This window comes from Plecotus auritus (genome assembly GCF_963455305.1).
Source record: "Plecotus auritus genome assembly, chromosome: 11".
Lineage (NCBI taxonomy): Eukaryota > Metazoa > Chordata > Mammalia > Chiroptera > Vespertilionidae > Plecotus > Plecotus auritus.
The window spans coordinates 37,969,969-37,986,176 of record NC_137777.1 but is presented as its reverse complement, the minus strand read 5'-3'; the positions used below and the strand labels follow the sequence as shown (position 1 = coordinate 37,986,176).

At 40.3% G+C, this 16,208-nt stretch overlaps 1 protein-coding gene across 2 annotated transcripts in view; it reads right to left on the bottom strand.

Moving 5' to 3' along the window:
- Window positions 1–16,208, bottom strand: part of LOC308236719 (serine/threonine-protein kinase Sgk3) — a 126,587-nt gene that overhangs the window by 4,923 nt on the left and 105,456 nt on the right. For both annotated transcript variants that reach the window (XM_080646667.1, XM_080646668.1), the window contains exons 11-16: window positions 11,046–11,158; window positions 10,919–10,955; window positions 8,920–9,006; window positions 6,678–6,773; window positions 4,773–4,928; window positions 1,831–1,920 (exon numbers count right to left, since the gene is read on the bottom strand). In XM_080646667.1, coding sequence (XP_080502793.1) covers window positions 1,831–1,920; window positions 4,773–4,928; window positions 6,678–6,773; window positions 8,920–9,006; window positions 10,919–10,955; window positions 11,046–11,158 — 579 coding nt within the window. The remainder of the gene's footprint in view (window positions 1–1,830; window positions 1,921–4,772; window positions 4,929–6,677; window positions 6,774–8,919; window positions 9,007–10,918; window positions 10,956–11,045; window positions 11,159–16,208) is intronic.

Below are 16,208 nucleotides of genomic sequence, written 5' to 3'. Positions count from 1 at the left end.
GAATATTAAAAGCAGCAAGAGAGCCCTGACCGGTTTGGCTCAGTGGATAAAGCGTCGGCCTGAGGACTGAAGGGTCCCAGGTTCGATTCCAGTCAAGGACATGTACCTTGGTGGTGGGCACATTCCCAGTAAGGGGTGTGCAAGAGGCAGCTGATCGATGTTTCTCATCGATGTTTCTAACTCTCTATCCCTCTCCCTTCCTCTCTGTAAAAAATCAATAAAATACATTTTTTTAAAAAAAGCAGCAAGAGAAAAACAGTTAGTTACCTACAAGGGAGCACCCATACGATTGTCAGCTGATTTCTCAACAGAAACTATGCAGGCCAGACGGGAGTGGCAAGAAATATTCAAAGTGATGAATAGCAAGAACCTACAACCAAGATTACTCTACCCAGCAAAGCTATCATTCAGAATTGAAGGTCAGATAAAGAGCTTCACAGACAAGAAAAAGCTAAAGGAGTTCATCACCACCAAACCAGTATTATATGAAATGCTGAAAGGTATTCTTTAAGAAGAAGAAAAAGGTAAAGATAAAAATTATGAACAACAAATATGTCTATCAACAAGTGAATCTAAAAATCAAGTGAATAAAAAACCTGATGAACAGAATAAACTGGTGAATATAATAGAATCAGGGGCATAGAAAGGGAGTGGACTGACAATTCTCGGGGGGAAAGGGTTGTGGGGGGTGCGGGAAGAGACTGGACAAAAATCGTACCCTTGGTTGAGGACAGTGGGGTGGGGGTAAGGGCAGAGGGTGGGGTGGGAACCGGGTGGAGGGGAGCTATGGGCGGAAAAAAGAGGAACAACTGTAATAATCTGAACAATAAAGATTTATTTAAAAAAAATAAACTGAGGGCAATTTACTTAACCTTTTCTGTGCCTAAGTTCACTCATCAGAAGTATGGTGTAAAATAACAGTACTATTTCATAGGATTGTTGTCAGGGTTAAGTAAAAGGATACAAGTAATGAGAAAAATGAATGAGAATATCTATCTTATTCTAGTATAGCTAACTTTTTTATCTTTGTTAATCTATTAGGTGAAAAAAACCTGTAAGGATTTTATTTTGCATTCCTTCAACATCTTTTCATATATTTAAAAGCTACCTGTATTTTTTTTTTCAAAATTATCCTTTGTCCATTTTGGTCTTTTTTTTTTTTTCCTCATCAACTTATAAGAATGTTTTATGTACTAAGGAAATTTCCCCCAGTTTGTTATTTGCAGTTTTTTTTCATGCAGATATGTCTAAATTTTGTGTGGTCAAATTTACCAGTTTTTTTTCCTTATGGCTTCTGAGTTGTGGGTCTTGCTTTAAAAATTTAATTAATTAGTCATAGAGCAAACAGGCATCCAAACCTGGAGGTGCCTGACTCTGACGTCCACACTGCTGCCATTTCCAGGGTTGCTGAGGAGGAATCCCTAACCCTTTAATGTACCTGATGACACATTTATTTGCAAATAACTAAACTCAGTGGACTCTCAATTTAAAGAGAAAAATTAAATGAATCGTAAAAGATCCAAGGTTCTTATTGCAAACACTAGAAATTAGGAGCAGAAATTGTCCCTAATGGAGCCATGTCTGAAACAGTCACTCCTGAATGAGCTAAATGCAATAAGTCAATCTACAAATACTTCACAATTATTGTACCGAGAGATATTTTTTATCAGTCTAATAAAACTATAATCTTACTGGTCATCCTGAAGTGACATATTTCGCATATATTTACGTACTGATTCAATTTCACTCAGGTTAGATTTGCTAAAATTATGATGAGCTACAGTTCTACATTTCACTATTTTAGAAGGAAGGACTTGGATATATACTTACCACATTAGGATTAAACGGTGGTGGAATCTTCTTTTGTACAAGGTCTGTCCAACTGAGTGATTCAAAAAAGGGATGATTCTGAATTTCAAGCTAGAATATTAAAGAAAAAATACATTTTAAACTAATGCTGAAGAATATATTAAGTACTCACTGAAGAATTTTATGGAACCAAACCATTACCATTTTGTTCCTCAATAATTCTTTTTAGATACATGCTTGTTATTTATGTGGCAAAGTGGTATAGCAGAAAGACTACCTGAGTACACATGACACACTTTATCCTCTTCACTATCATAGTTTCTTCATAGGAAAACAGAGTTAACATTTCTGCCTTAGATACTTAACAGGCTGTTTTAAGGATAAATGGAAAATATAAAAATAAGAGTGGTATAAAAAGATGAAAGTACTACATAGGTACAAATAATAACTATTATTATCTGAATGGGGGAGGTAATTAAGACGTTAAGCAAGAGAGTTTTACGCTGTAGGACAGAGGTAAAACCAAGATGATGAACTTTACTACAAATTTAAAGTATTTCGCTCTGAGTTGCTACTATCAAAAGTTGGCAAAGAACTGATTCCAGCTTTTTTCCCCCCTGCAGGGTGCCACAGAAGTGTTTAAAGTAGGATCCAACCTAGTTTGGTGGTTTAAAAAGATTTCTTAGAGAAAGTGATGTCTGACCAGAGTTCTGAAAGGTGAATAAGAATTAGCTAGATAAAAGAATGAGGTATGTGGGAAACAAAACAAAAAGGCTACAAACGAACAAACTCATAGATGCAGACAACAGAAGGGTGGTTACCGGAGGGGATGGGGGGTAGGAGGAGGAAGAGGACAAAGGGGTCAAATATCTGGTGATAGAGGGAGACTAGACTTTGGGTGGTGAGCATACAGTGCAAAATACAAATGATGTATTATAGAACTGTACACTTATTAACCGATGTCACCCCAATAAATTAAAAAAAAAAAGAATGAGCGGAGAACACTGCAGGTAGAATATGAAGGCCCTGAGGTGGCAAAGAGCTTAGCTTGGTCAAGAAAATGAGAGTCCAGGGTGGCTGCAATTCAGGGGAAAATGGGGACGGTCACACGAGGTAAAGCTCAAGAGGTAAACAATCCATGTACCTTTTATAATAATTCGGTAAACTAGTAAGTAAATGGGTTTTCTTAAATTCGGTAAGCCATTCTAGCAAATTAATTGAACCAAAGGAGGGGTCATGGGAACCGGATTTATAGCCAGTCTGTTGGACGCACAGGTAACAACCTGGGCTTGTGACTGGTATCTGAAATGGAGGGCTGGATTGTAGGACTGAACCCTTTACTCATGGAATCTGATTCTATCTCTGAGAATAGAGTCAGAATTGACACTATCAATTCTGGTATCTGAGAATTGCTTGTTGCTGTGGGGAAGCCTCCACATACACACACATTAAAATTGGTACCAGAAACTCTTTTGTGTTAATGCTGGTTTCAGTAGCAAATGCTTCAGAGTGAAGAACACTTAACTTAGACATACTTACCAAGTTTCCCTCCGTTGTATTAAGTTTTAATTTGTGTGATAAGTTTTACCTCACAAAGTGCTTCCTCCTACTTGTTTCTTTTTAAACACTCATTGAAATCTTGTTGTATAATAATTCCTGCTAGAATCACGGACATCTCCTCCTCCATGTCTCCTCCCCAAAAGACCAAAAAGGCCTCGTGAGTGGCTATAAACATCTTATTATAAACACTTACTTAAAAACTGTGACACCTTACTGGTGTCCAAAAATTTTTTGTTAGTGTAGACAAACACACTCACACACACACACACACACACAAACACACACACTGGAAGTTTAGCCCAGTTGTGAAACTTTCTTCAGCAATGAACAGCAGCTCAGAGATGACAGTTGAATTCATTCAGGGTTGCGATTTCTGAATTCAATAAAAGGACCAAAGGGCATGGAGGTGTGAAGTATTAGCAAGACTGACTGAAACAACAGACTGGAATCAAAGCTGGATAGAGAACTGTTGACAGAGCCATCTGCTGAACTGGGACGTGTAGGAGGAGAAAATCAGTAGCAGACAAGTTTGTTACTCACAGCTCAAGTTCAAATTGGTCAACAGCCCCAAAGAATTTCTGAGAAATTTAAATGAACTTAAAAGTTCTTATTTCTCAATAGTTCATGAGTACCAACACACTAAGATAACAAGTTACAGTAGCAATGTAATTACCCTGCTTTTAAAAAAACCAAACCCACAGATTCCATAACTATCTCAAGGAGGTATCACCAAATTCTCAGGAAAAAAGTGATTTCATGTTGGTTCAAGATAAAATGCATTGCCTCATGCAGTCAGGAAGCACTTAAATTCTTATTAAACAACATGATCTAAAAGTTCAGGTAATCAGCCGAAACCGGTTTGGCTCGGTGGATAGAGCGTCGGCTTGCGGACTGAAGGTCCCAAGTTCGATCCCGGTCAAGGGCATGTACCTTGGTTGCGGGCACATCCCCAGTGGGGGGTGTGCAGGAGGCAGCTGATGGATGTTTCTCTCTCATCGATGTTTCTAACTCTCTATCCCTCTCCCTTCCTCTCTGTAAAAAAATCAATAAAATATATTTAAAAAAATAAAAATAAAAGTTCAGGTAATCAAAAATTTTTTAAAAAGAAGGGATAGGAGAGAAATTTTAATAAATAAAAATCAAATAAATAATAAAGTGTGAAAGCTGGATGTGACAGATGAAGAGGAGAGGATAGAACTGTTAGATCAATTGAAAGGATGCAAGTGCTCAAACCCTGTATAGTTCTGCACGTATAAACACTGGTAAAAGTTGTTGGGACTAGTTACACATTTTCATGGTGCTCTTCTTTAAGAGCTGTATCCATCCCATTAAATACCACATAAAATAAGGCTTTATCTTCAAACGATAAATAAGCTTAAATACAGTGGGAGAGATATACATACAAAGTCTTCTTTGGCACCAAGCCGGTTTTGCCTGTCTTTTTCTAGGAGTTCTTCCAGAATGGACCAGGCTGTGAGGCTCACTCCTGGCCTCAGATTTAGGGGCTTGTGCAGAATGTTGTCATACATTTCAGCAACATCTCGGCAATAAAAAGGAGGCTGGGGGGAAAAAAAGTAAAATAAAGTTAGTGTTAACTGAACTATGCCAAAATGTTTGGGTTAAAATAGTTGGATTTGGCCTTGATCTATAAGGAGCAGACTGGGTCTGGACAAAAGAAATACACAGGCGTGTTTGGGTGCAGTGTGGCCTTCTAATGCAAAGAGATTCTAAAACCCAGCACACAGACAGCTTAATGCATGTGCATTGAATGAATTAGGGCCAGTCTGTTCAATAACACAGGTTCCAATTGTATAAAGTTTCAACAGTATCTGTTTTAAAGAAAACCACCACCAACTTCATCATGGCATAATGATAGCATTATTGGAAACAGAGATCCAACATGAAATAATTTCTTGAGACTTGGGAATAAATAAATTAAAACAGAGATTGCCCGAAAAGATGAAGACCTGAAGATCATGCTCCTTCCTAAGTACTGTGGCATTATGGGTGTACTCTGCAGGAAGAAAAACTTTATTTTTTACTTTTAAAAATCTAGCTTGATTTTAATATAGTTCATATAAGTTAATTAATGAAGTATACGTTTCAAATGTTCCCGTTCGAATCAACTGCACTTTATACACAATGACAATATTTTATGCTTTCAAAGTCGTCTAAAGAAATTAAAAGGATTCAGAAATATCTGAATGGCAACTATCCAACACTTAAAGGTATAAAGTGGGTGTGAGGTGTTCTAAGTCACTGGCATAACCAGAAAACTAGATCTTTTAACAAGTGGGTCTTAGTCAAGGGCAAAGAAGAGACAGTGTTGGAGGTCATGAGAATCTACCATTCAAAGTCAGCAACATGAGACAAATGCTCCTAAATGTACTGAGAGCTCCCCGTTTTTTTTTTTGGGGGGGGGGGATGGGGCGGGGGGGCAGGTAGAATACAAAACAAAAAGCAGAACAAAATAACAAGCCCCAGCTCAGGTCTCAGATGATGGTGTTATTTAGCTTAGTGGAGGCAGCACCAGGGGGGATGAGTGCATGGTTCCCAGCCTGAGGCTGGGGGGCACTCTTGGGACCACAAAGGGAGCCTAAGAAAGATTCCAACTATTTCCAAAAGGCTAAATAAAAGCATACATTATTGCTCCAAGGATATGTAAACCCACTAAAATGCCTAAATTGTTTGCTTTAGGTTGGAGTATTAACTCAATGTAGCAAAACAAATCTACTCATGTTAATCAGAAGCTCTAGCTGGGGAAACATTAAATAGTAAACTTCCTTTTTTTTTTTTTTTTTTAAATGAAATCTTAAGACATGGTATATATAGTGAATGGAAGAGATGGTTCTCAGTGATGGAAAAAGTGGAGCACCAGTGTATTAATTTAATCCTATAAAAACAAAATACAAGGAAAAACCCAAAAGGCATTATCTGCTAATAAATACAAACATCTTTTCTTCCTTCCATCTTTTTGAAATTAGGCAGAATGATGACTAGGGTAAATTGAATAAAAGTGGATAATTTTAATATTACAACTGTATGTCGATTTCAACAAAATGAGAGAGGGAGGAGAATACCTGAAGCAGTAATTACTCTGATAGAAAAATTACATTTAAAAACTACTAACAAAATGAAAAGTTTTTCTTTTTGTGCATACATGGTTTTGGACTCATTTTTACCATGTTACTACTACTCTGTTAATGTTATCTAAGTGTCCACAAGATTACTGAAAGAGAAAGAGAAAAGAGAAAATGCAAATCAATTATAATATATTGGGAAAATAATGAAAGAGTAGAAATACATACCAGCCCATACAGCATTTCATACAGTACAGCACCAAGGCACCACCAATCTACAGTATTGTCATAGGGCTGTTTTCTGATTACTTCAGGTGCTAGGTACTACAGAAAAGATGAAGTATTAGTGCAACTCAAAAAAGACAAAGTTTGGAAATAATTGAGAAATTTAACAAATTTTAGGTATTACTATTATGCTAAAAAAAATCTAGATTTTAAATTGGTTGTGTATTTTCATCTTATACCAGTGATTCTTCAAAATCCATTGGGACATTTTTCAAAATACACATACTCAAACATTTCCCCATAAACTGATGCAGTTAAGACAAAAAGAAAAGGGCAGCGAATGTAGAAACTAAGTAGGTATTTTGTGTGTGTAGGAGGAGGGGAAGAAGAGGAAAATCTTTTACAAGATTCATTTATCTTAAACATTTCTCTGGTCATTACTCATAATTGTTTCTCCCAAAGAAAGGATTCCTAATGTGGCAATTATAATTCTTTTTTTTTTTTTCAATGAAAGAAAAAGAATGAATTGCATTCTTCTTAGGAAATTACAACTGTAATTCTCTAACATATTATTTACAAATGTTTTAGTTATTACACAGCTATTTACACTTTAACTTATAAAATACTTAAACTCATCACCATTTCACAAATATAAGATGGTTAATTTGAATTTCAGATTCCAAAAAATATTTTTTCCTTTTCCATATGAAATATAAGGAAATGATTTCTTCTTAAGCTTTTATATATGCTCCAAAAAAATGGCAAAGTAAATTAAAAGGGTTTAATAATTTGACCACATTTAGACTTAGATGACAAAAGAACTTGTTCCTTTCTAAAACCTACAGGACTTAAAGATTTTGTTAACTATGACATTAATATAATACATTCACAAAAAATGTTTCTTCAGACATAAACCAAAATAGAATGGTTACAAATATACACAAGAACAAGGTTAGATTAGAGAAAGGAAGAAAAAAAATACATTTTAAAGTAAATATTGTTGCTTACAGCTACTTTTAATTACATTTCTGATCTTGATTGCAAGTGTCATGTGAGCCAGTCTCTATCACACATTTTCAACAATATCTGCTATTATTCGGCAATAATGATGAAATACTACCTGGAACCTAAAATCACTATAAATACATTAAAAGGTGTGTGTGTGTGTGTGTGTGTGTGTGTGTGTGTGTGTGTGTGTGTGTGTGTGTTAGAGAGAGAGAGAGAGAGAGAGAGAGAGAGAGAGAGAGAGAATAAGAAGGCTTTAACATAAATTGTAAGGACTATTATCTCGAATAGAAAGACACATTTCTGCTTAGAGAATGGGATGTTTGGGTTAATAAACTCTGATTTGTGAATTTCCCCCCACATCCTCTATCTTATTTTCTTCCGTTAAATAAACACTAAATTTTATTATAGAATATTTTAACCATACATAAAAAATAGTAAAATATAATAGAAACCAATAAAGCTGCCACCTATATATAGGCAATGCCAATCTATTGCCATATTTGCTTCAGCTTATTTTTATAAGAGCTTTATTAAGATATTCACAAACCATGCAATTCCCCCATTTAAAGTGTACAATTCAATGGTTTTTAATACATTTAGAGTTGTGCAAACATTATCACAACTTTAGGATATTTTCATCACTGATTTGTGATTTTATTTTGAAGCATTAGAAGTAAAATCAAATGCTTAAAGAAGTCTAAGATAGCCCTAACCGGTTTGACTCAGTGGATTGAGCGTCAGCCTGTGGACCAAAGGGTTCCAGGCTCGATTCCAGTCCAGGGCACATACCTTGGTTGCAGGCTCCTTCAAGGCCCGGGCCCTGGTCGGGGCACATGGAGGAGGCAACCAATCAATGTGTTTCTCTCACATCGATGTTTCTCTCTGTCTTTCCCTCTCTCTTCCACTCTCCCTAAAAATCAATGGAAAATATCCTTGGGTGAGGATTAACAAAAAATAAATAAATAAAGGGGAAATCTAAGGTTAACAATAAAAATAAGCATAATTTATATCTTTGGTGGGTTATCTGGTGGTGGTATCCCACTATCACAGTTAAAAATACCAACTATCAATAAACTTTACTCAGAAGGAATGATTATCAGATATTTCCAATTGGTAGAAGCTAAAATGATAGGTTTTATTATAGTTTTCTGATGTCAAATTTTGTATATGCAATTTGTGATTCATTTCTTCATTTTATACATGATTATGTGAATGACAAATGAGACATACTTCTTACCTCTGGTGTTCCACAAAATGTTGTTGTGGTATCAGAAATAGCAATTCCTTCTTTACAAAGCCCAAAATCTGTTAAGACAACATGTCCCTGGGAAATAGAGGGGCAATAAGATAAAACAATGCATGAGCATAAACTGACAATTTCAAAAAACCATTTTATTTTGAAATAATGATAGACCCACAGGCAAACTGCAAAAATAATAACACCGAGTTCCATGTACCCCTCACCCTGCTCCCCCCAATGCTGGCACCTCATATAACTATAGTACAATATCAAAACTGGGAAACTGACATTGATATAATATTGTTAACCAGACTGCCAACCCTATCCAGTTTTCACTATTTTGTAATGCATGCATTTGTGTACGTGTAAGTATGTGTAGTTCTACATAACAGAGATGTACAGAGTCGTGTATCCACTGCCACAATCAAGCATCCATCAATCCCAAAGGAACAAAAGAATCCCTGGTGCTATCCCTTTATGTTTGCACTCCACTATTTCCTCGATCCCTGTGCCCTTGTAACCACTAATCTGATCTCCATCTCTATAGTTTTGTCATTGCAAACATCCTATCTAATAAAAGAGTAATATGCAAATTAACCATCACTCCGCTACACCCACACCCACCAGCCACTCAGGAACAAATATGCAAATAAACCCAACCAAGATGGCTACGGCCACAGAGAGCAGGAGGGAGGCTTGGGTTTCCCTGGCAATGGAGGAAGCCAAGCTTTCTGCCTGCCCTTGCCAGCCTAGGCCTCCACTCAAGGCTACAAAGTTTCAATGATAGAAGATACATAAATTCAAACAGAAATGGCGGCAGCCACAGAGCTGGAAAGAGCAGGAGGCTAGGGTTGCCCCCGGTGATGGAGGAAGCCAAGCTTTACGCACACCCTGGCCAGCCCAGGCCTCACTTAAGGCTACTACGCACACCCTGGCCAGCCCAGGCCTCACTTAAGGCTACAAAGTTTCAATTATAGAAGATACATAAACCCCCCAAAAATGGCTGCTGCCACGGAGCAAGCAGAAGGCTTGGCTCCACTCCAGGCTACCAAGTTTCAATTGTAGAAGATAAATAAACCCCAGATACCAGGGCCTCCGCTTGGGTTGCCAGGGGGCGTGACCGGCCTGCAAACCACCACAGGCCCCTCGCCCAGGCCGCCTCATGCCCCAAGGGAACCCCCACCCTGATCCGGGACACCTTTCAGGGCAAACCAGCTGGCCCCCACCTGTGCACCAGGCCTCTATCCTATCTAATAAAAGAGTAATATGCAGATTGACCATCACTCCAACACACAAGATGGCTGCCCCCATGTGGTCAAAGATCCTGCCACCATGTGGACACAAGATGGCCACCAGAAGATGGCCAGCAGGGGAGGGCAGTTGGGAGGGACCAGGTCTCCAAGAGAGGGTAGTTGTGGGCGATCAAGCCTGCAGGGGAGGGCAGTTAGGGGTGACCAAGCCGGCAGAGGAGGGAAGTTGGGACGACCAGGCCTGCAGGGAAAGGCAGTTGGGAGGGACCCAGGCCTGCAGGGGAGAGCAGTTAGGGGTGACCAGGCCTGCAGGGGAGGGCAGTTAGGGGTGACCAGGCCTGCAGGAGAGGGCAGTTAGGGGCAAACAGGCTGGCAGGGGAGTGGTTAGGGGGTGATCAGGCTGGCAGGCAGAAACGGTTAGGGGCAATCAGGAAGGCAGGCAGGTGAGCAGTTGGGAGCCAGCAGTCCTGGATTGTGAGAGGGATGTCCGACTGCCCGTTTAGGCCCGATCCCGGTGGATCGGGCCTAGTCAGGCAGTCGGACATCCCTTGAGGGGTCCCAGATTGGAGAGGGTGCAGGCTGGGCTGAGGGACACCCCACCCCGTGCACAAATTTCGTGCACCAGGCCTCTAGTGTTATATAAAATGGAATCAAGCCGTGTCGAATCTTTGAGGCTGGCTTTTTTCCACTAAGCATAACAACAACAAAAACTGAGGAATAACAGATTTTTAAAAGACAATACTTACTACAGAATCCAAAAGAATATTTTCCGGTTTCAAGTCTCTATCAAATTAAAAGTAAAGAAAAGCAAACGTGAATATTAGCTGAAATAAAATGAAGACATTTTTTACAAGTAATAGTTAAAAAACTTACCTGTACACTATTTTGATGGAGTGCAAGTAACCCAATGCGCTGGCGATTTCAGCAGCATAAAACCTTGCTCTGTGTTCAGGAAAGGACCGTTCTCTTTGTAAGTGAAAAAACAGCTGTAAAATTAAGATCATTCACAGAGTGAAACAAATATATTCTATAAATATAAAAATAGGGCTTGTTGGTGTTACTTTGCACCAAAGAACAGAACTGTGACCCTCCCTTGTCTGTGTGCCCAACTTAGCAATCACGGTCTCTCTTCAACCACACATCTTTCATTACCCTTGCTAACTTACTCTTCTCCCATTTACCCTTCAATCCTCAATGTGGCACTGTCCTCACCACTCCAGGCAACCACTCTGGAAAAGATCACCAGTGCAGACCAATGATCTTGACATTGCCATGTACTTACAGTATCTTTCTGGACCTATTTTGACTGTTCTTTCCTTTGGAAAAACATCAAACACTATTCAGAGATTGGGAACTAGAGGTTAGCAGACCAAATATAACCCACAGATATAATATGTTTGAGCCAAATACTGTTTTTAGAAAAATCTAAATTAAATAGTAACATATAAAAACTAGAAAAAGTTTTTGGTAAAAATTCGTTTCTTTTGGGGAAAAAAAAAAGTGGGGGGAAGCTCTGCATCATGGAGCCTAAATTCCAACGTGACAGCAAATGGCTAGAGCTAAGCAGTAGCTCCAGTTCATTTCTTATACTTCCTAATTCTGAATTTATTTCTTACAACCTGTCTATCCTTTTCTCATTAGGTTACCTGCCTGGGTGAAGTTTGCTCAACTTACTCTACGTTTCTTGGCTTCTAAGACAATGATCTGAGAGATAATTATCTCTCCCTAGATCTTCTACCTCTTGGAGAGTTCTATTTCCTCTCCTTTCTGGCTCCTTACACTGCAGGGATTAACAAGGTTTCTCTGTCCTGGGTTTCTTCACTGTTATTCTTTGTATGCATACCATCCAGGGAACCAAATCCAATCGAATGACTAACCACCACTTCTATGTTGATGTCTTTCACGTGGACGTCTCTAACCCAGACCTCTGCTTGGAGCTTCTACTGCAAAGACATGCTGCTCTTTTTTTGAATATTTCATAAGCCAATAAATTCAACTTGTCTTCTCTTACAGACTTATTGCTCCTGCGGTATCTCTCCTTTAATGACATCGCTTTCTACCCAGCCCTCTTACGCCATGGGAGGCAACAAGATACAGCGGAAAGAGTCAGGTTTCACAGCTGATCAGATTTGGGTTCAAATTCTGATTCTCCCCTTTTGGTGTGCTTCTCTGATTTTCAAAGATTGTCCAAAAATTTTGTCTTAAAACTCCTCTGAAAGGTGAGGGTGAAGATCGGTGCCAGATCCTGACAGAATAGATAAATGGGGGCTGAACTGGGATTCGCCTGTACTGCTCCTTTACCCTTAGCCACTGCATCCAAACCAGAATAAATTCTTCTCTTCTCTTTTAATTATTTCTGAACTACTTCCTCCTTTTTATCCCTACCACTGTTTTTATTAGGTGTAGCATACACCACTGTAATATTATATTTAATAATATAATGATTACATCTCTCCAATATAATGCTAATGAAAATTACCCCAAATGAAAATCCAACCATCCACTAATAACAGCTAACAATGACCAACCACTAAATCAAAGGCACTATGCTAAGGACTTTGTATGCTTGTATTATTTAACCCAGTGGTCGGCAAACCGCGGCTCGCGAGCCACATGCGGGTCTTTGGCCCCTTGAGTGTGGCTCTTCCACAAAATACCATGGCCTGGGCGAGTCTATTTTGAAGAAATGGTGTTAGAAGAAGTTTAAGTTTAAAAAATTTGGCTCTCAAAAGAAATTTCAATTGTTGTACTGTTGATATTTGGCTCTGTTGACTAATGAGTTTGCCAACCACTGATTTAACCCATCCAACTATTTTGAGGTAGGAAATTAATGAGAAAGTTGAGGCTCAGAAAGGCTCATTTATATGCCCAGCACCATAAAATTCATTTGTTTATACCAGGGGTGGGCAAACTTTTTGACTCGAGGGCCACAATGGGTTCTTAAACTGGACCAAAGGGCTGGAACAAAAGCATGGATGGAGTGTTTGTGTGAACTAATATAAATTCAAAGTAAAGGAGTGAAGGGGAGAGCAAGAGAACCCTCTGCTCTTTCGGCTCTGCGGGCCGGATAGAACAGCTGAACGGGCTGGATCCGGCCCACGGGCCGTAGTTTGCCCACGGCTGGTTTATACTCTAACTGGCTCCAAATCAGATCTGAGGTAGTATACAATGATAACTGTCACATGGCAAAGTTAAAATGTCAGTATGACTATTAGGGGAAAATCTACACTAATCTACACTAATAAAAGAGAAACATGCAAATTACCATCACTCCGCTATGCTACCAGCCAATCAGAGTGAGTATGCAAATTAACCTGAAACCATGGCGGCAGCCCCGCCCCCAGCCACTCTGGGCCTGTGGGGGTCGGAGAAGTCGGGTGCCAGTGCCTGAGGCTGGCTGCAGCCTGGGAGACAAAGAAGCCGCCTGTTCCGTGATCCCAGGCCGCAGCCAGCAGCAGAAGCCTCACAACCACCTGCCCCACATCCTGGGGGCAACAGAGAAACTGGGCCTCAGCGCCTGAGGCTGGGTGCGGCCCAGGAGATGAAGAAGCTGCCTGCCTCATGATCCCAGGCTGCAGCCAGCCGGTGAAGTCGCCCACACTGCATCCCAGGGAAGACAGAGAAGCTGCCCGCCTGTGGTCCAGGTGCCAGCACCTGCAGCCGGCTACAGCCTGGTAGATGGAGAAGCTTCCCACCCTGCAGTCCCGGGCACCAGTACCTACAGCTGGCTGTGGCCCGGGAGACGGAGAAGCCGCCCACCCCACGGTCCCAGGTGCCAGCATTTGCGGCTCCAGCCCAGGCGCAGCCATCTATCTGCCCACCATCCCCTGCGGCTGCAGCCGGCCTGGGTGCCTATGGCTGACCAGAGGGAGGGAAGCCCAGATCCTAGATGCCTATGGTCGGCTGGAGAAGAGAATCCTGGGTCCTGGATGCGGGGCCAAGGCAGAGGTGGTTAGGGGCAATCAAGCCAGCAGGGGAGCAGTTAGGGACAATCAGGCTGGCAGGCAGAAGAAGTTAGGGGCAATCAGGCAGGCAGGCGAGTGGTTAGGAGCCAGCAGTTCTGGATTGTGAAAGGGATGTCCGACTGCCGGTTATCCACTGAGGGGTCCCAGATTGAAGAGGGTGCAGGCCGGGCTGAGGGACACCCTTCCCCCCCAACGCCCCGTGCACGAATTTCATGCACTGGGCCACTAGTAATAGTAATAATAGGATACACATAATGAAATTACACTCCTTCTATCTCTATCTTTTCTCCTTGTCTTCTTTTTTTTTTAAATCCTCACCAAAGGATATTTTTCCATTGATCTTTAGGGAGAGTGGAAGAGAGAGGGAAAGTCAGAGAGAAATACACATCAATTGGTTGCCTCCTGCACAAGCCCCGACCAGGGCCCGAGCCTGTAACTGAGGTACGTGCCCTTGACCAGAATCGAGCCCAGGGACCCTTCAGACCCAAACTGGCTAGGGCTCTCCTTGTCTTTATTCCTCTTCCACCTATTGCCCCACTCAACTCCTCCTCCATCCACCCCAACATTCTGTTTCATTCTCTTCCGCCTCTCACTTATCTCAGCCAAGGGTACCTTTCAGAAGACAAGCCCACCTCTTTCCTCCTTTGCCACTAAATTTATGAGCAGTCATTGTGTAAAAGGAACTCAGAAGCAAAGTCTTAAAGCGGCATGAAGAAACCACAGACAAAGCAGGAAACCTGCAGTAGGATCTCATCTGTGATTAGAGGCCTGGCATGACATTTCAAAGACACATAATGGTACCTATATCTATGTTAAATCCAGGGTCTGACACTTACTAGAACGTCGTGACATTGAGAAAGTTACTTAGCTCCTCGGAGCCTTAATTTCCTTATCTATAATCTGGGTATAAGAGTTTTTATCTCAAAGAGTTGTGATAAGCCCTGACCGGGTATCTCAGTTGGTGATAGCATTGTTCGCATATGCCAAGGCTGTGGGTTCGATCCCTGGTTAGGGCACATACAAGAATCAACCCATGAATGCATCAATAAGTGAAACAAAACAAAAAAAATCGATGTTTCTCTCTTTCTCAAAAATCAATTAAAAATAAGAGCTGTGATGATTAATTGAAATAATGCATGTAAAATAATTACCAAGTACCAGACCCTCAATAAACTCTCATTATATGTTAGCGTGCACACACACACACTAAAATGACAACTTTTTAGGTGGGAACAATGTGGGGCTACCTTTATCTTGGAATCAGGGTGCCTGGGGTATTCATAATTTTGCTCTACACCGAGAAGTTACAAGGCATTTTTGTCATGGAGGCAGGGGGTTGAATAATGATTCTTTTTATGATCTTACCCTCAAATGATCTAGCTGTGTTTGATCACCTGTCAGTTTGTAGAATAGAAATTGGTCTTCTTTCTTGTTCCTTTATTCTACAGTTATGTGTACTATAGTAAGACTAAAATATTATTTCTCTCTCTCTCTGTTCTGAGATGAGGGGATGGAGGATCCTTTTGTAAAGATATGAAAACACCTGCCAGTTAAAATAATTTTTAGAGATATTCACAGATCAGAGATCAAATCAATCAGAATGACATGAGAATTGAGAAGCAGAGAAATAGGGGGTGGTCAGCTGCCTAGATCCTGGAATCAGACGGCCTGAGTTCAATTCCTGGCTCCAATACTTACTAACCATATAACTTGAGCAAGTTAGCCAGCTTCTCTGTGCTCAGTTTCTTTGTTTTATATAATAAAATTGTTGTTGAAGATAAAATAATACATACAAAGAATCAGAGTGCTGGGCCTATAAGTATACTCAATACATGTTAGCTATTACTGTAACTATTACAATAACAGCAGCATTTCCCAAAATGTATTTCAATATCCCTTTGATCCAAAGTTTTGGGGAATATTATTAACAGATTTAGTTCAAACAAACAAGGGGACTATGTAGTAAAAAAAGTATTTTTAAAGAAATCCTGGCTAGCCCTAGCCAGTTTGGCTCAGAGGTTAGAGTGTCGGCCCGCAGACTTATTGGTCTCGTGTTCAATTCCGGTCAGGG